This window comes from Oncorhynchus keta, chromosome 25 (genome assembly GCF_023373465.1).
Source record: "Oncorhynchus keta strain PuntledgeMale-10-30-2019 chromosome 25, Oket_V2, whole genome shotgun sequence".
In the NCBI taxonomy this organism is placed as follows: Eukaryota; Metazoa; Chordata; class Actinopteri; order Salmoniformes; family Salmonidae; genus Oncorhynchus; species Oncorhynchus keta.
Window position 1 is genome coordinate 35,224,940 of NC_068445.1, and position 20,350 is coordinate 35,245,289.

Sequence of the window (20,350 nt, forward strand, 5' to 3'; positions counted from 1 at the left end):
GAGGGATGGGAGGGACAGAAGGGACAGGAGGGATGGGAGGGACAGAAGGGACAGGAGGGATGGGAGGGACAGAAGGGACAGGAGGGATGGGAGGGACAGAAGGGACAGGAGGGATGGGAGGGACAGAAGGGACAGTGGTAGGGACGGGACGGGTGGTGGCCGGGACAGGAGGGATGGGAGGGACAGAAGGGACAGGAGGGATGGGAGGGACAGGAGGGATGGGAGGGACAGAAGGGACAGGAGGGATGGGAGGGACAGAAGGGTCAGTGGCAGGGCAGGAGCGGTGGTGGCCGGGACAGGAGGAATGGGAGGGACAGAAGGGACAGGAGGGATGGGAGGGACCGAAGGGACAGGAGGGATGGGAGGGACAGGAGGGATGGGAAGGACAGAAGGGACAGGAGGGGTGGGAGGGACAGAAGGAACAGTGACAGTGACAGGAGGGGTGGTGGCCGGGACAGGAGGGATGGGAGGGACAGAAGGGACAGGAGGGATGGGAGGGACAGAAGGGATGGGAGGGACAGGAGGGATGGGAGGGACAGGAGGGATGGGAGGAACAGAAGGGATGGGAGGGACAGGAGGGATGGGAGGGACAGAAGGGACAGTGGCAGGGCAGGAGGGGTGGTGGCCGGGACAGGAGGGATGGGAGGGACAGAAGGGACAGGAGGGATGGGAGGGACAGGAGGGATGGGAGGGACAGAAGGGACAGGAGGGATGGGAGGGACAGAAGGAACAGTGACAGTGACAGGAGGGGTGGTGGCCGGGACAGGAGGGATGGGAGGGACAGAAGGGACAGGAGGGATGGGAGGGACAGAAGGGACAGGAGGGATGGGAGGGACAGAAGGGACAGGAGGGATGGGAGGGACAGAAGGGATGGGAGGGACAGAAGGGACAGGAGGGGTGGGAGGGACAGAAGGAACAGTGACAGTGACAGGAGGGGTGGTGGCCGGGACAGGAGGGATGGGAGGGACAGAAGGGACAGGAGGGATGGGAGGGACAGAAGGGACAGGAGGGATGGGAGGGACAGGAGGGATGGGAGGGACAGAAGGCACAGTGGCAGGGCAGGAGGGGTGGTGTCCGGGACAGGAGGGATGTGAGGGACAGAAGGGACAGGAGGGATGGGAGGGACAGAAGGGATGGGAGGGACAGAAGGGACAGGAGGGGTGGGAGGGACAGAAGGGTCAGTGGCAGGGCAGGAGCGGTGGTGGCCATGACAGGAGGGATGGGAGGGACAGAAGGGACATGAGGGATGGGAGGGACAAATCAAATTGTATTTATATAGCCCTTCGTACATCAGCTGATATCTCAAAGTGCTGTACAGAAAGGGACAGGAGGGATGGGAGGGACAGGAGGGGTGGGAGGAACAGAAGGGACAGGAGGGGTGGGAGGGACAGAAGGAACAGTGACAGGGACAGGAGGGGTGGTGGCCGGGACAGAAGGGACAGGAGGGATGGGAGGGACAGAAGGGACAGGAGGGATGGGAGGGACAGGAGGGATGGGAGGGACAGAAGGGACAGGAGGGGTGGGAGGGACAGAAGGAACAGTGACAGGGACAGGAGGGGTGGTGGCCGGGACAGGAGGGATGGGAGGGACAGAAGGGACAGTGGTAGGGACGGGACGGGTGGTGGCCGGGACAGGAGGGATGGGAGGGACAGAAGGGACAGTGGTAGGGACGGGACGGGTGGTGGCAGGGACAGGAGGGATGGGAGGGACAGAAGGGACAGTGGTAGGGACGGGACGGGTGGTGGCCGGGACAGGAGGGATGGGAGGGACAGGAGGGATGGGAGGGACAGAAGGGACAGGAGGGATGGGAAGGACAGAAGGGTCAGTGGCAGGGCAGGAGGAGTGGTGGCCGGGACAGGAGGGATGGGAGGGACAGAAGGGACAGGAGGGATGGGAGGGACAGAAGTGACAGGAGGGATGGGAGGGACAGGAGGGATGGGAGGGACAGAAGGGACTGGAGGGGTGGGAGGGACAGAAGGAACAGTGGACAGGAGGGGTGGTGGCCGGGACAGGAGGGATGGGAGGGACAGAAGGGACAGTGGCAGGGCGGGAGGGGTGGTGGCCGGGACAGGAGGGATGGGAGGGACAGAAGGGACAGTGGCAGGGCAGGAGGGGTGGTGGCCGGGACAGGAAGGATGGGAGGGACAGAAGGGACAGTGGTAGGGGCGGGAGGGGTGGTGGCCGGAACAGGAGGGATGGGAGGGACAGTGGCAGGGCGGGAGGGGTGGTGGCCGGGACAGGAGGGATGGGAGGGACAGAAGGGACAGTGGCAGGGCAGGAGGGGTGGTGGCCGGGACAGGAGGGATGGGAGGGACAGAAGGGACAGTGGTAGGGGCGGGAGGGGTGGTGGCCGGGACAGGAGGAATGGGAGGGACAGTAGGGACAGTGGCAGGGACAGGAGGGGTGGTGGCAGGGCAGGAGGGGTGGTGGCCGGGACAGGAGGGATGGGAGGGACAGAAGGGACAGTGGTAGGGGCGGGAGGGGTGGTGGCCGGAACAGGAGGGATGGGAGGGACAGTGGCAGGGCGGGAGGGGTGGTGGCCGGGACAGGAGGGATGGGAGGGACAGAAGAGACAGGAGGGATGGGAGGGACAGAAGGGATGGGAGGGACAGAAGGGACAGGAGGGATGGGAGGGATGGGAGGGATAGAAGGGACAGGAGGGATGGGAGGGACAGGAGGGATGGGAGGGACAGAAGGGACAGGGGGGATGGGAGGGACAGAAGGCACAGTGGCAGGGCAGGAGGGGTTGTGGCCGGGACAGGAGGGATGGGAGGGACAGAAGGGACAGGAGGGATGCGAGGGACAGAAGGGATGGGAGGGACAGAAGGGACAGGAGGGACGGGAGGGATGGGAGGGACAGAAGGGACAGGAGGGATGGGAGGGACAGAAGGGACAGGAAGGATAGGAGGGACAGGAGGGATGGGAGGGACAGAAGGCACAGTGGCAGGGCAGGAGAGGTGGTGGCCGGGACAGGAGGGATGGGAGGGACAGAAGGGACAGGAGGGATGGGAGGGACAGAAGGGACAGGAGGGATGGGAGGGACAGGAGGGATGGGAGGGGCAGAAGGGACAGGAGAGATGGGAGGGACAGAAGGGTCAGTGGCAGGGCAGGGCAGGAGCGGTGGTGACCGGGACAGGATGGATGGGAAGGACAGAAGGGACAGGAGGGATGGGAGGGACAGAAGGGATGGGAGGGACAGGAGGGATGGGAGGAACAGAAGGGACAGGAGGGATGGGAGGGACAGAAGGGACAGGAGGGATGGGAGGAACAGAAGGGACAGGAGGGATGGGAGGGACAGAAGGTACAGGAAGGATAGGAGGGACAGGAGGGATGGGAGGGACAGAAGGCACAGTGGCAGGGCAGGAGGGGTGGTGGCCGGGACAGGAGGGATGGGAGGGACAGAAGGGACAGGAGGGATGGGAGGGACAGAAGGGACAGGAGGGATGGGAGGGACAGGAGGGATGGGAGGAACAGAAGGGACAGGAGGGATGGGAGGGACAGAAGGGTCAGTGGCAGGGCAGGGCAGGAGCGGTGGTGACCGGGACAGGATGGATGGGAGGGACAGAAGGGACAGGAGGGATGGGAGGGACAGAAGGTACATGAGGGATGGGAGGGACAGGAGGGATGGGAGGGACAGAAGGGACAGGAGGGGTGGGAGGGACAGAAGGAACAGTGACAGGGACAGGAGGGGTGGTGGCCGGGACAGGAGGGATGGGAGGGACAGAAGGGACAGTGGTAGGGGCGGGACGGGTGGTGGCCGGGACAGGAGGGATGGGAGGGACAGAAGGGACAGTGGTAGGGGTGGGAGGGGTGGTGGCCGGGACAGGAGTGACAGGAAGGACAGTGGAAGGGACAGGAGGGATGGGAGGGACATTACCGTGTGTTTTCAAATAAACCTTGAGTTTGACGGTAGATTTCAGTTGTCCTGGTTATTTCGTTCACACTTTTACTTTGTCACTATTATAATTTGCCTGAGTTATGTTACGGGTCTCATTACCATCCCCACCTAGACTGTCGGGCCAAAAGGGATTCGTAACAGTCATGAATACATTTCTATAAGGCCAGGCTATGTTACAGGTGAGTTTATCTTCTCCAAGAATCACAGGCAACATCTCTCATTCTCCACCGCCCAGCTGATTGGCTCCACAGCAGCACAGCACACCCTCCTTAGTGATGTAGCTGAACCCTCATCAACACCGTCACTCCAGCAGCACAGCACACCCTCCTTAGTGATGTAGCTGAACCCTCATCAACACCGTCTCTCCAGCAGCACAGCACACCCTCCTTAGTGATGTAGCTGAACCCTCATCAACACCGTCACTCCAGCAGCACAGCACACCCTCCTTAGTGATGTAGCTGAACCCTCATCAACACCGTCTCTCCAGCAGCACAGCACACCCTCCTTAGTGATGTAGCTGAACCCTCATCAACACCGTCACTCCAGCAGCACAGCACACCCTCCTTAGTGATGTAGCTGAACCCTCATCAACACCGTCACTCCAGCAACACAGCACACCCTCCTTAGTGATGTAGCTGAACCCTCATCAACACCGTCACTCCAGCAACACAGCACACCCTCCTTAGTGATGTAGCTGAACCCTCATCAACACCGTCACTCCAGCAGCACAGCACACCCTCCTTAGTGATGTAGCTGAACCCTCATCAACACCGTCACTCCAGCAGCACAGCACACCCTCCTTAGTGATGTAGCTGAACCCTCATCAACACCGTCTCTCCAGCAACACAGCACACCCTCCTTAGTGATGTAGCTGAACCCTCATCAACACCGTCACTCCAGCAGCACAGCACACCCTCCTTAGTGATGTAGCTGAACCCTCATCAACACCGTCACTCCAGCAGCACAGCACACCCTCCTTAGTGATGTAGCTGAACCCTCATCAACACCGTCACTCCAGCAGCACAGCACACCCTCCTTAGTGATGTAGCTGAACCCTCATCAACACCGTCACTCCAGCAGCACAGCACACCCTCCTTAGTGATGTAGCTGAACCCTCATCAACACCGTCTCTCCAGCAGCACAGCACACCCTCCTTAGTGATGTAGCTGAACCCTCATCAACACCGTCACTCCAGCAGCACAGCACACCCTCCTTAGTGATGTAGCTGAACCCTCATCAACACCGTCACTCCAGCAACACAGCACACCCTCCTTAGTGATGTAGCTGAACCCTCATAAACACCGTCTCTCCAGCAGCACAGCACACCCTCCTTAGTGATGTAGCTGAACCCTCATCAACACCGTCTCTCCAGCAACACAGCACACCCTCCTTAGTGATGTAGCTGAACCCTCATCAACACCGTCTCTCCAGCAGCACAGCACACCCTCCTTAGTGATGTAGCTGAACCCTCATCAACACCGTCACTCCAGCAGCACAGCACACCCTCCTTAGTGATGTAGCTGAACCCTCATCAACACCGTCACTCCAGCAACACAGCACACCCTCCTTAGTGATGTAGCTGAACCCTCATCAACACCGTCACTCCAGCAGCACAGCACACCCTCCTTAGTGATGTAGCTGAACCCTCATCAACACCGTCACTCCAGCAGCACAGCACACCCTCCTTAGTGATGTAGCTGAACCCTCATCAACACCGTCACTCCAGCAACACAGCACACCCTCCATAGTGATGTAGCTGAACCCTCATCAACACCGTCACTCCAGCAACACAGCACACCCTCCTTAGTGATGTAGCTGAACCCTCATCAACACCGTCACTCCAGCAGCACAGCACACCCTCCTTAGTGATGTAGCTGAACCCTCATCAACACCGTCACTCCAGCAACACAGCACACCCTCCTTAGTGATGTAGCTGAACCCTCATCAACACCGTCACTCCAGCAACACAGCACACCCTCCTTAGTGATGTAGCTGAACCCTCATCAACACCGTCACTCCAGCAACACAGCACACCCTCCTTCGGTGTAGCTCAACCCTCAGCAGCACCGTCTCTCCAGCAGCACAGCCTCCTTTGCTTTGTAGCTCAACCCTCAGCAGCACCATCTCTCCAGCAACACAGAGACAATAAACACACTGTATTGGTCTTGCTGGTACCTTCAAACCAAAACACATGAAACGTGGTGGGGAAAATATGTTCTAACTTTTTCTTTGTCAACATGAGCCCTGTGTTGTATAATGCTGAACCATTGACCAATAGTCTCTTCTAGTGGTGCTTTCTGAGAGTGAGTCACACGTGAACTGGTGGGCAGGATTGTAAAGTAAGTAGTCTCTGATTCACTCAGACACTAACTGCTAGGCTGTTCAGGCCTCAAGCCACCCAGTCCAACAAACAAGGTCACACCACCTTATGGAACAGTAGAATCTATCTGAAATTGACTCAGGTAGCCTACTTCTTTGACAGGATGGAAAGGAACTGTAAAGATGCTGTTGTATTTCAGAATACAATGAAACACAAAATTTGACCTCTCTCGCATCAGTTAAATTCAAAAGCGTTTAATTGGTACTACATTTGAGAAGTGATGTTAAAGCTTTTCACATTTTCCACAGGTGAGAAGTGAACAAATTCACATGAATATAACCCGGAGTGAGAAACTAGATCAGGTCCCGGTTTCCCAAAAGCATCTTAAGGCCACATTCATTGAACTTAGCCTTAAAGCTGCAATCAGCAGTAGACACAATAAAAAGTGACCTCCTCACCACTGGTTCAGGTAAAAAGCTGAGGGATCAAAGGGATGGGGCTGGAGAACTGTAAGGACTGATCATACATGATATCAAAATTAGAGTTTTAACAACATTTTGAGGCTATATAGTGTTTGTTTAAATGTTCATTGTTTAAAAATACTGGTGTAAAACAAGCTTATATTTTGGTTCTGATGGGGTATGACAGTTAATCTAAGGTCATGAGGCATTTATGAATTATATTATTCAAGAATTAATGGGTACATATCAACTTCTAAGTCCAAAAATGGATGCAGCAACTGCTGATTGCCCTAACCTTTGATGCTTGCAGATCTGAAATGGTCTGGATAGGCATAACCAGTGTAGTAGTGGTGGAGTTCCACCATATTGCCTACTCCTTACGTATCTGCAAACATATCTGCAAACATGCTAAGGTTATCCAATCAACAGACAACAGACAACAGAACGATCAGTTGCCAATGCTGTTACCTAATAAAAAAGACAACAGAACAGTGAGTGCTTTTACTTAATCAACAGAACTGTCAGGTGTCAGTGTTATTCCCTAATCAACAGAACTGTCAGGTGTCAGTGTTATTCCCCAATCAACAGAACTGTCAGGTGTCAGTGTTATTCCCTAATCAACAGAACTGTCAGGTGTCAGTGTTATTCCCTAATCAACAGAACTGTCAGGTGTCAGTGTTATTCCCTAATCAACAGAACTGTCAGGTGTCAGTGTTTATTCCCTAATCAACAGAACTGTCAGGTGTCAGTGTTTATTCCCTAATCAACAGAACTGTCAGGTGTCGGCACTGCACACAACATGCAACCTGAGAACACTGCTTTAGTAAAGACACATTAAGCAGCACAGGCCAGTGATGTCCGATTTTTGCTTAATAAATGCTATTAGTGGTGCCATAGTAAAAATGTCAATATGTTTCAACATTAGATAACCTGCAGCATAGTCTGGGCTGGCTAATGCTAGAACAGAATGGCATCCAGGCTATAGATTGTTTCACATCTATAAAAAAAAACACAGTCTCGTCGGTATGAAATGCATTGAGCACCTATGATACTTTCTCTCGTTAACAGGTCCACACTATCTAAGGGAGATTAAAAGTTCACCCCATTTCAGGTAAACAAAGCACAGGATTCAAAAGAAAACAGCAACAGAAATGCTTTTAATGTAATTGTGATTTGAATGACAGTTGCCCCGAGGGCGAGGCTAGTCGGTTTAACAGAATGAGAGAGTATATTGCATAGGTTGTTAATACCGGACAGTATAGTATGGAAACCCAGTAAAAACAATCCAACTGCCAAGATGACTCTCACACACTAAAATACCCCTTATTAAGCACTGATCAAAGACCAATCTAGCCTTTCAGCTCCTGATGGTTGAAGTTTGTACTTAGAGTCTTCTACCTTTCAGTCTCTGCAGTTGGGAAATACATGATTTGATATTGGATTACTATGAAAAAACAAAAACGGCCATGTTGTTATAACAAATAACACTAGTCATGATAGAAAACTTTGCCACAGCATCCTAGACCTGTATACAGAAAGGCAGCCAATGTCATCTTCTCCCCCTCCATCTATACAAATGCTTTGAACATTCAAAAACGCTACATTGCTCGACAGATCCGTGACCTGCTAGTGAAAAACGTATTTTCTGAAAATGTGTATAGATCTATTTTGTAAAGAATTGTAATTCAATAACTTGAAGTGCAATTTTCAGATTCTCTAAAATGTAATATTAATAAGAGCAAGTAACTATTTTGGCTAAAACATAAATAAACACAATTCAAGCAAATACTTCTCCATTAAAAAAAACATTTAAATAATTGTCAAATATTGCATTTTACCAAACCATACTTAGTGACGCTCTGTTCAATAAGCCAGGTTATCATGGATCAGTTAAAGCCTTAAGTCAAATTGTTGCACAACAGGAGTAGAGATTTGCCTCATGGTGGCATAGCTAGAAAAAAACAGCCTCCCTGAGCAAAGTCACATCAACACTACAATTCAAATATTGAATAAAACACTCAAAGCTTGGCAAAACACACCATGCATCCTTCATGTTCTTCTTTTAGATTAAATTCACAATGAAAACAAAGTCTTTGTCCCAAATGGCACCGTAATCCCCACTAGTGCACTACTTTTAACTAGGACCCATAGGGCTCTGGTCAATACTAGTGCACTATTTAGGGAACGTGGTGCATTTGGGAAGCACAATAGAGCCCCATAAATCAGTCATATTGAATCATATGTAACAAAAGCAGTACTAGTGTTTCTGGGAAGTCACTTACTGTTGTTATAAATGACTGTCAAAGGATATAGAATAAACATACAGCCGCACTAACCCATTGCATTTCACACATTCCTAACACTCCAATCAAATATGTATTCTAACAGGTCTACAAAACTCAAGTCCATCTATAGAGTCTAGCTATTGCACAACAAGATACTGTATTATTATAGTTTGAACTGGTCTGTCTGGTGACAAGGCAAGTCATCTCACAGTCAATAATAAGTTCATGTTTTGGTTAAACAGCTCACATCTACTTTGCTCTCAAAAGTACAACGGCCCACCACTAGACTAGCAGTTTTACTTAGCTCAGTATACCACTGCATGTAAAATTCTTCAATGCATTGGCTTACATATTGATACCTAGTTTGCTTCATTGCAGGAAGGAATGATATACACCTTCGCATCACTCAAACGATAACCTTTGAATCATTTATGTGATGTTTGTGGATCAAGCCTCAATTTCCCCTGAAACCTATCATACTGTATTCTGGTCCCAGATCTGTTGTTGCTCTTGTCAGCTCCATTACTCATTATCAAGCCAAATATGGTTTGACACAATCAGAGACAATGAGTTGGCATGATGGCACAAACAGACTGGCACTCAGGCCAACCACACCACCCATTGGCAGAAAATGTATTTCTCAGGAGTTCCAGGAGTAATATTTTGCCTGCTGAAGTGAGCTGTGGTAAGAGTATTGAGAACAGGCGCAGAATCAGAGCACATTGAGAATTTATACATAGGTCTCGAGATAAAGCAGGACCAAAGACCATTATTATACATACTTGACTTCACAGACACTAAAAAGACAGATTATAATACTTTTCTAAAATAGGCAACAAAAAAGTAGCAGTTAAATAAATATTTGGGAGAAGCACAAAGAAAATGTCCTCCTTTACTTTTCCACGTCTTTGAGTAGTGACTCACAGCAGGTTCCCAAAGTTGAACAGAGTGAAAGGTGAAGTGTCTGACCACCCACATCTACCTGGGGTGCATTCATTAGTGCCAGTGTAGTAAAACATTTTACAATGAAAACAAGAATTTCTATTGGACAAATTCAGATAGGCCATTTGCCTCCTACTTAAGACACCCCTGTACCTCTAAACTCTACTGACGGTGATAAGCACAACCGTTGCCCTCTAACATCACCTGGGGCTTAATCATTCAGAAAGATGAACAGTAACAAAACATTCAGATAAAAATACATCATTTAGAACATACATTCTTCTTTGTCAGAGAGAATCCATGTCAGTTCTATATGTTACATTTCTATCTAAATTTAAGTAATTTATTAGAATCTCTTATCCAGAGGGACTTACAGTAGTGAGGGCATACATTTCCATACTGTTACCCTGTGGGAATGTTGCAAATGGTGCCACACGGGAAACTCTGCAACATTCTGAACCTTTCAACCGTTTGAACACACCCCTGGCTAGTACTGAATCCTGGTTCCCTCGACACACAACAGTTAGGGTGCATGTTCACAGGCAGCCCTGTCTTCAACCAAATGATATGGACTTGACTGCTTGCCCTGAAGTCACTTGCCTTAGATGAAATGTAGCAATTTAAGGAAACAAATGAAACTGTAATTGATATTTAAATATCGCAAAACATACAAAAGCTGATTTTAAAGTGTAAACATTGTTTTGATGCCTGATGGTCTTTTTTTTTGTACATGGATACATTTTAAATAAATCATGTAGGTCTTAACTATAAATTGTTCTTATTAAAATGTAAAAAACAATTCTTATAATCATGTTAACATTGTTCTATTTTCTGTGGTATAAATAGATATATCTGTCACATCTCCATCTTCTGAACTCTTACATTTACACATCTTCTCCGGCTTTGACTTTTCAAGGCAAAAACAATACTTGTCACAGCCGTGCACACACACACACACACGCACCTACATACAAATGCACACGCCTACACACAAAACGCACACACACCGTTTGTGCAGTGTCTACGTGCGGTTGAGTGTCTGGAAGATTCTGGAGATCTGCAGCATGACAGGCCCAGTCTCAGGGTCGTTCATCCACTGGGTGCTGTTCAGAGGGTTCTCCAACATGTCCTCAAACGCTGCATAAAGACAACAAGGGTTTTAGAGGCTAACCTGCTGTGTGACCCTACAGTACACACAACAGAAAACATAATCAAATGCTAACACATTAAAAAGCCCCCTGTGTTTGTGTGGAACAGCTGTCGCTCCTACCCAGCAGTGTTTTGGGGTTGGTGAGGCCCAGCTGGACCACGGGGTTCTCCAGGATGGCCTGGAACAGAGGACTGTTGGTGTCGATGCCCTTATCGAGGTCCTCTGGAGACGGCTTCCTGTCCCCCAGCAGCCACTCACACTGCAGGATGACAACACGATAAGCAACCAGCAGCCACTCACTCTGCAAACACGTTAACCGATCAGCAACCACTTACTCACACAGAGGAACAACAAGATGTTTAGATCAGTCAGTCAACTCCTCTGAAACTAGGATGGTCAATAGAGAATCAGCTCTCTATCCCAATGACAACATGGCCAAAGGGCATGAAAAACAGTTAAATCATTCCTTCCTCTCTTGTATAAATTAATTTATTCTGCCTCTAGAATGTCTCATTGAATACAACACAAACGCATCATATAGATAGAGTGCTCCTGAAAGACCAAAATGTCATATACTTCATGCTAGCAGATACCTATAGACTTCCAGTCATTGCGCTAACAGTAGTTAGCATTGGCTCTCGAAACTTCCTTCAAACTGGACAGACATAGAAATGGAATCCACGAGTTCATCTGACTATGGGGAAGTATCCCTTTAAACTTACCGCAGCGTCCTGTTGGTTGTTGTTGACTCTCAGAGCATCGACCACCTCCTTCTCATCAAAACCCATCTCCATTAAAGCAATGACTGCCTGCAGAGTTAGACAGCAAAGAGTCTACTCATTCATATGTGTGAGTTGACAGTTTATATAGTCAATACTTTCATTCCACAAGACATGTCATTCTAACAAGCTTTTGTAACAATATGATCAATAGAGTCTTATCACACCACGAGTCCAATAATCACAACACAGGTAGCATTCAGCAACCGAGTCCATAACTGAACGGCATCACATTACAAACACTTTGTGTAAGTTAGCTACATGTATCAGTGTTAGCTTGGTACATCCCAGGTCAGGCCATTGGGACCCAAAGTGACACTCACCCGTGAGTCGGGCCTGAACTCTCTTTTCCTTCGGATTCTCTTGAAGATCTCAGTGAGCTCATCCTGCCTGGCTCCGGTGACAGCGTCGTCTGTGCTGGTCTGGGAGAGGGTGCGGAGGAGGCTGGGACGGAAGGCGGAGGCCGAGATAGAATGGACCAGGGGGGGAGCTGTGGCCCCTACTGCTCCTGTGGTGTCCTGGCCAGGCAGGGGGGTGTCCACCGTGGGGTCATCTACGTGCTCAATCAGCCACTCCATGGCCTGGGTCACCGACATGCTGCAGGATGGAGGCAGTGAAGGAGGGGCATGGTTAAAACTGTTGTTTCTGTAGTTTCACACTCTTCAGTTCAGATATGGCTCTCTTGTTGTGATTCAAACAACTGGCGATTCTGTATACACTTCACTGATATGACCACTGACCAGTAGCATGGACATAAGACTACACTCGTTGTGTCAGTGATTCTGATGTAGAGTCTGACTCCTGCTGCCGCTAAGTATAATTGATTGTGACTCACTGATTGAGTCTGAGAGCTTTGATGGCTCTGCTCTCAGGGAAACCCATCTCAGTCAGCTGTTGAAGGGCCGTCTCATCCACCCGGTCCTCATCATCCTCATCCAGCATGGCTGACAATCACACAGACACACATTGTTAGTGAACTGGAATAATAGTATAATACAGTTGTCACTCATGAACAGCCTTGGTCAGTATTCCAAAATTGTGTAGCTGGTCCGCACTCAAAAAGGAGATTCAAGGTTTCTTTTTAGTATTTATTTAATTTAGGGGTAGGTAGAGGGACAAATGTTTCAGCCTTAGTTAGTGTCATTCAAAAGTAACAATATATACTCTTTATATACAGAAGTATGTGAACACCCCTTCAAAATTTGTGGATTCTGCTATTTCAGCCACACCCGTTGCTGACAGGTGTATAACGTCAAGCACACAGCCATGCAATCTCCATTGACAAACATTGGCAGGAGAATGGCTTTAATGAAGAGCTCAGTGACTTTCAACGTGGCACCGTCATAGGATGCCACCTTTCCAACAAGTCAGTTCCTCAAATTTCTGCCCTGCTAAAGCTGCCCCGGTCAGCTGTAAGCGCTGTTATTGTGAAGTGGAAACATCTATGAGCAGCAACGGCTCAGCCGTGATGCGGTAGGCCACACAAGCTCACAGAACAGGAACCGCAGACTGCTGAAGCGCATAGTGAGTAAAAATCATGTTCTCGGTTGCAACACTCACTACAGAGTTCCAAACTGCCTCTGGAAGCAACGCCAGCACAATAACTGTTCATAGGAAGCTTCATGAAATGTGATTCCATGGCCGAGCAGCCGCACACAAGCCTAAGATCACCATGCGCAATGCCAACCGCCAGCTGGATTGGTGTACGCCACTGTACTCTGGAGCATTGGAATCACGTTTCACCATCTGGCAGTTCGACGGAGAAATCTGGGTTTGGCGGATGCCAGGAGAACGCTACTTGCCTCGATGCATAGTGCCAACTGTAAAGTTTAGTGGAGGAGGAATAATTGTCTGGGGCTGTTTTTCATAGTTTTGGGCTAGGCCCCTTCGTTCCAGTGAAGGTAAATCTTAACGCTACAGCATACAATGACATTCTAGACTATTCTGTGCTCCCAACTTTGTGGCAACAGTTTAGGGAAGGCCCTTTCCTGTTTAAGCATGACAATGCCCCCGTGCACAAAACGAGGTCCATACAGAAATGGTTTGTTGAGATCAGTGTGGAAGAACTTGACTGGCCTGCACAGAGCCCTGACCTTAACTGCATCGAACACCTTTGGGATGAATTGGAACGCTGAATGCGAGTCAGGCATAATCGCCCAACATCAGCGCCTGACCTCACGAACGCTCTTGTGGCTGAATGGAAGCAAGTCCCAGCAGCAATGTTGCAACACCTAGTGGAAAACCTTGCCAGAAGCACGGAGACTGTTACAGCAGCAAGGTGCGGACCAACTCCATTTTAATGCCCATGATGCTGCCACCCCCGTGCTTCACGGTTGGGATGGTGTACTTCAGCTTGCAAGCCTCCCGCCTTTTCCCTCCAAACATAAGTTGGTCAAACTGTTCTATTTTTGTTTCATCAGACCAGAGGACATTTCTCCAAAAAGCACTATCTTTGTCCCCATGTGCAGTTGCAAACCATAGCCTGGCTTTTTTATGGCGGTTTTGGAGCAGTGGCCTTGCTGAGCGGCCTTTCAGGTTATGTAAATATTGGACTGGTTTTTACTGTGGATATAGATACTTTTGTACCTGTTTCCTCCAGCATCTTCACAAGGTCATTTGCTGTTGTTCTGGGATTGATTTGCACTTCTCGCAAAGTACGTTCATCTCTAGGAGACAGAACGCGTCTCCTTCCTGAGAGGTAAGACGGCTGCGTGCTCCCATGGTGTTTATACTGGCGTACTATTGTTTGTACAGATGGAGGCAGTACCTTCAGGCGTTTGGAAATGGCTCCCAAGAATGAACCAGACTTGTGGAGGTCTACAGTTTTTTTCTGAGGTCTTGGCTGATTTCTTTTGATTTTCCCATGATGTTAATCAAAGAGGCACAGAGTTTGAAGGTAGGCCTTGAAATACATCCACAGGTACACCTCCAATTAACTCAAATGATGTCAATTAGCCTATCAGAAGCTTCTAAAGCCATGACATAATTTTCTGGAATTTTCCAAGTTGTTTAAAGGCAGTCAACTTAGTGTATGTAAACTTCTGACCCACTGGAATTGTGATACAGTGAATTATAAGTGAAATAATGTGTCTGTAAACAATTGCTGGAAAAATGTATTGTGTCATGCACAAAGTAGATGTCCTAACCGACTTTCCTAAACTATAGTTTGTTCACTAGAAATGTGTGGCTTGGTTGAAAAACGAGTTTTAAGGCAAATGTTTTTGGAGTGTAACAGCATCTGCATGTTGTACCATTGGCCTTTTTGAAGAGCTCCACAGCATCAGGATTCAATGCGAGAAGCTTCTGGGCCACTTCAATGAGAGAGACAAGGATTTTCCTAAGTTCCGTCTGAAACTGAAGGAAAATGTACACACATGCACACATAAACAATAATTAATACTCAATTTTTTGGACTGAGGTTCATGTCATAACATTGAGAGCATTATCAACTTGCCAGGTCTCCCGTGGGAATGAGGTCTTCTGACCTCAATGGGATTTCCTAATTAAATAAAGGGTTACAAACATAAAATCTTAGCACCAGAAATTTAGAACAGGCTTAATACGACAAACTTCACTCATTTTAACCTGCCTCTGATTATTGTGCAGACCCATGACATTCAGGACTAGTTTCAGTACAATAGTCAGTGGAACACTCCTCCAGTGCTTTGAACCACGCATTCGGCCAGGTTATTTACAATAGTGTACAATCCTACTGTACATACGTCTCTGATGTTGTGCTGGGTGACAGTGCGGTCAGTGTGGTGGGTGGACAGGCCAGCGGTGGCCTTCAGGATAGCTTCCTTATCTGGAGCCTTGTTATCTTGCTTCTTCTGACAGACAGGGAGGAATCACACAGACAATAATTCCAGACAGTACAAATAGTTAGATGTAAGAAGTTTGTTATATTACTTGTCCATGGTTCGATCCATATCAGCAATCTATTAAACATTTCAGTCTGATGAAGGGTGCCTATTTAGTTTCAGCGCTGAGTTAGATAACCCACAAAACAATATAATTAAACGAGAGTAAATAAATCAGTTTTACCTTTTCCTCTGCAGATATATCCGCCATTTTCGGAGGGGGTGGCGGCGGTCTCTTCTTTATCAGTAGAAGAACATCTAAAACCGAAGGAATCACTGTAACTTCCTAGCATAATTTTTTTGTTGTATTGAATGTATATCGTTGTCGTTGAATTTTGTGTGACTGTCCTTGTCTATCAGTGTATCAGTGTTTTGTTGCTTGGCATGTTTTGTGTGGACCTCAGGAACAGTAGCTGCTTCTTCTGAAAAAGCTAATAGGGAGCCAAATAAACAAATAACACACTGTTTGTGGTGAAAATGTAAACATTGAGACAACTTTGTGACCTCCATACGATTACCTTTATCTTTTAAATTTTCATCTGAAACCGTTTTTGTTTCCATGAGGATCCTCTCTGTGGCAGCATGGACAAGTTTGTGGTGTGTGAGTGTTTTGGGGTCTTCAATACTTCCATGTACATACTGAAAAACAATCAAACCCCAACATTATCCCACAGGCAGGAACAATTAGCAGTACTTTTACCCTGGTAAAATACTAGCTAGTGTCATAAGCAGTTTGTAATTGGTCATGTATAGGCTAGCTAGACTTACATCAATAGCCAGACTCATTTCGAAAGGTAACAACTATTTCTGCATTACATTGTGGGCATTGTGCCTAGTTTGCAGGTTTAGAGACTAGACAGCTTGCGAGCCAACTTGCTAAATTATAAATAGCAGTGACTACCCAGTTACTATAAATACGGAACCACTGACAATTTCAACTGGGCCTGCAAACAGCTACAATTTCACCACGGGCAAACACCAATGAGCAAGCAGGAAAATAAACATACAAACATACATGTTTCAAGCACTTCTCTTTGAGTTTTTCAATAGTGGTATCCTCTGTAACTTCTTCCAACCACTCCGTACCCTCCATTGTACAAATATGGATTTTTAATATTTTTCCAGCGAATATCTTCTCTTCTTGCACAAACATAGCTGTAGCCTTGGCGTGTAGCTTGGCAGCTACCAGTCCAGTGATGTTGGCTTGCTGTTACGGCTAGCTTGCTAACGTTAGCGCGCTAACTGGCGTCTTCGAAAACCAGCGACAACAGTGCAAACGCCTGCACTTTTAATTTTCAGACCATTTTCAGACAGACTGGTCGTAATTTAACGAAATAGCAGTCTCCTGACGTTATTTCGCTAAAAATATTTGTTTACTTTCCTTCAAGAGTCAAGCAGCCAGCCGAAGACCATATTTTGTTGGTAACGATTGACCTCTGAACCCAGGCAACGTAGTGTTGGCCCTGTGCATAGTGGGAGTTGTAGTTAAGTTTACGTCTTAAATCCTTCTTTGCAATATCCTTTTTTTGGATTTATACATTTCTAACCATTGATTCTTTAAGAATATAACTTATAAATGCCTTATGAGCTTAGTTCAACTGTTGAACCCGGCAATGAGGATACCAAAAATCCAATGGCTACCCTGACAATTTGCATTGACCCCCTTTTTATTTGCACTGACACGCTTTATTTTTTAAATTGGTTTATTTCACCTTTATTTAACCAGGTAGGCAAGTTGAGAACAAGTTCTCATTTACAATTGCGACCTGGCCAAGATAAAGCAAAGCAGTTCGACAGATACAACGAGACAGAGTTACACATGGAGAAAAACAAACATACAGTCAATAATACAGTTTAAACAAGTCTATATACAACGTGAGCAAATTAGGTGAGAAGGGAGGTAAAGGCAAAAAAGGCCATGGTGGCAAAGTAAATACAATATAGCAAGTAAAACACTGGAATGGTAGTTTTGCAATGGAAGAATGTGCAAAGTAGAAATAAAAATAATGGGGTGCAAAGGAGCAAAATAAATAAATAAATGAAATACAGTTGGGAAAGAGGTAGTTGTTTGGGCTAAATTATAGGTGGGATATGTACAGGTGCAGTAATCTGTAAGATGCTCTGACAGTTGGTGCTTAAAGCTAGTGAGGGAGATAAGTGTTTCCAGTTTCAGAGATTTTTGTAGTTCGTTCCAGTCATTGGCAGCAGAGAACTGGAAGGAGAGGCGGCCAAAGAAAGAATTGGTTTTGGGGGTGACCAGAGAGATATACCTGCTGGAGCATGTGCTACAGGTGGGAGATGCTATGGTGACCAGTGAGCTGAGATAAGGGGGGACATTACCTAGCAGGGTCTTGTAGATGACATGGAGCCAGTGGGTTTGGCGACGAGTATGAAGCGAGGGCCAGCCAACGAGAGTGTACAAGTCGCAATGGTGGGTAGTATATGGGGCTTTGGTGACAAAACGGATTGCACTGTGATAGACTGCATCCAATTTGTTGAGTAGGGTATTAGAGGCTATTTTGTAAATGACATCGCCAAAGTCGAGGATTGGTAGGATGGTCAGTTTTACAAGGGTATGTTTGGCAGCATGAGTGAAGGATGCTTTGTTGCGAAATAGGAAGCCAATTCTAGATTTAACTTTGGATTGGAGATGTTTGATATGGGTCTGGAAGGATAGTTTACAGTCTAACCAGACACCTAAGTATTTGTAGTTGTCCACGTATTCTAAGTCAGAGCCGTCCAGAGTAGTGATGTTGGACAGGCGGGTAGGTGCAGGTAGCGATCGGTTGAAGCGCATGCATTTAGTTTTACTTGTATTTAAGAGCAATTGGAGGCCACGGAAGGAGAGTTGTATGGCATTGAAGCTTGCCTGGAGGGTTGTTAACACAGTGTCCAAAGAAGGGCCGGAAGTATACAGCATGGTGTCGTCTGCGTAGAGGTGGATCAGGGACTCACCAGCAGCAAGAACAACCTCATAGATGTATACAGAGAAGAGAGTCGGTCCAAGAATTGAACCCTGTGGCACCCCCATAGAGACTGCCAGAGGTCCAGACAGCAGACCCTCCGATTTGACACACTGAACTCTATCAGAGAAGTAGTTGGTGAACCAGGCGAGGCAATCATTTGAGAAACCAAGGCTGTCGAGTCTGCCGATGAGGATGTGGTGGTTGACAGAGTCGAAAGCCTTGGCCAGATCAATGAATACGGCTGCACAGTAATGTTTCTTATCGATGGCGGTTAAGATATCGTTTAGGACCTTGAGCGTGGCTGAGGTGCACCCATGACCAGCTCTGAAACCAGATTGCATAGCAGAGAAGGTATGGTGAGATTCGAAATGGTCGGTAATCTGTTTGTTGACTTGGCTTTCGAAGACCTTAGAAAGGCATGGTAGGATAGATATAGGTCTGTAGCAGTTTGGGTCAAGAGTGTCCCCCCCTTTGAAGAGGGGGATGACCGCAGCTGCTTTCCAATCTTTGGGAATCTCAGACGACACGAAAGAGAGGATGAACAGGCTAGTAATAGGGGTGGCAACAATTTCGGCAGATAATTTTAGAAAGAAAGGGTCCAGATTGTCTAGCCCGGCTGATTTGTAGGGGTCCAGATTTTTCAGCTCTTTCAGAACATCAGCTGAATGGATTTGGGAGAAGGAGAAATGGGGAAGGCTTGGGCGAGTTGCTGTTGGGGGTGCAGTGCTGTTGACCGGGGTAGGAGTAGCCAGGTGGAAAGCATGGCCAGCCGTAGAAAAATGCTTATTGAAATTCTCAATTATGGTGGATTTATCAGTCGTGACAGTGTTTCCTATCTTCAGTGCATTGGGCAGCTGGGAGGAGGTGTTCTTATTCTCCATGGACTTTACAGTGTCCCAGAACTTTTTTGAGTTAGTGTTGCAGGAAGCAAATTTCTGCTTGAAAAAGCTAGCCTTGGCTTTTCTAACTGCCTGTGTATAATGGTTTCTAGCTTCCCTGAACAGCTGCATATCACGGGGGTTGTTCGATGCTAATGCAGAACGCCATAGGATGTGTTTGTGTTGGTTAAGGGCAGTCAGGTCTGGGGAAAACCAAGGGCTATATCTGTTCCTGGTTCTAAATTTCTTGAATGGGGCATGTTTATTTAAGATGGTTAGGAAGGCATTTAAAAAAAATATCCAGGCATCCTCTACTGACGGGATGAGATCAATATCCTTCCAGGATACCCCGGCCAGGTCGATTAGAAAGGCCTTGCACTGGCTCTATGCACATACCTCTCTCTCCAGATGAAATCTCGCGTCTTGTGACGGCCGGCCGCCCAACAACCTGCCCGCTTGACCCTATCCCCTCCTCTCTTCTCCAGACCATTTCCGGAGACCTTCTCCCTTACCTCACCTCGCTCATCAACTCATCCCTGACCGCTGGCTACGTCCCTTCCCTCTTCAAGAGAGCGAGAGTTGCACCCCTTCTGAAAAAACCTACACTCGATCCCTCCGATGTCAACAACTACAGACCAGTATCCCTTCTTTCTTTTCTCTCCAAAACTCTTGAACGTGCCGTCCTTGGCCAGCTCTCCCGCTATCTCTCTCTGAATGACCTTCTTGATCCTAATCAGTCAGGTTTCAAGACTAGTCATTCAACTGAGACTGCTCTTCTCTGTATCACGGAGGCGCTCCGCACCGCTAAAGC

General features: G+C 47.8%; 1 protein-coding gene across 4 annotated transcripts; it reads right to left on the reverse strand.

Annotated features, from left to right (window-relative positions):
• Window positions 1-7,814: 7,814 nt before the first annotated feature.
• Window positions 7,815-17,185, reverse strand: LOC118377660 (ubiquitin-associated domain-containing protein 1-like). 4 transcript variants are annotated; one of them, XM_035764605.2, is made up of 11 exons: window positions 16,711-17,185; window positions 16,214-16,334; window positions 15,880-15,953; window positions 15,558-15,662; window positions 15,290-15,334; window positions 15,087-15,189; window positions 12,671-12,779; window positions 12,159-12,432; window positions 11,779-11,865; window positions 11,177-11,315; window positions 7,815-11,043 (listed from the first exon to the last, which is right to left on the reverse strand). In XM_035764605.2, the coding sequence occupies exons 1-11, from the start codon at window positions 16,846-16,848 to the stop codon at window positions 10,928-10,930; spliced, it is 1,311 nt and encodes a 436-aa protein (XP_035620498.1). In that variant the 5' UTR covers window positions 16,849-17,185; the 3' UTR covers window positions 7,815-10,927. The 4 variants fall into 4 exon arrangements, with proteins under 4 accessions (XP_035620498.1, XP_035620497.1, XP_035620501.1 ...); XM_035764604.2 differs by having other exon boundaries at window positions 15,558-15,665; window positions 16,711-17,184; XM_035764608.2 differs by lacking the exon at window positions 15,290-15,334 and having other exon boundaries at window positions 16,711-17,184.
• Between the last annotated feature and the right edge of the window lie 3,165 nt (window positions 17,186-20,350).

Coding starts and splice junctions, on each gene's coding strand:
- LOC118377660 (XM_035764604.2), bottom strand. CDS start 16,848: ATGTTTGTGCAAGAAGAGAAGATATTCGCTGGAAAAATATTAAAAATC. Junction 15,954..16,213: donor TGAAAATTTAAAAGATAAAG/GTAATCGTATGG, acceptor CTTCGGTTTTAG/ATGTTCTTCTACTGATAAAG. Junction 11,866..12,158: donor AGTTCAGGCCCGACTCACGG/GTGAGTGTCACT, acceptor CTAACTCTGCAG/GCAGTCATTGCTTTAATGGA.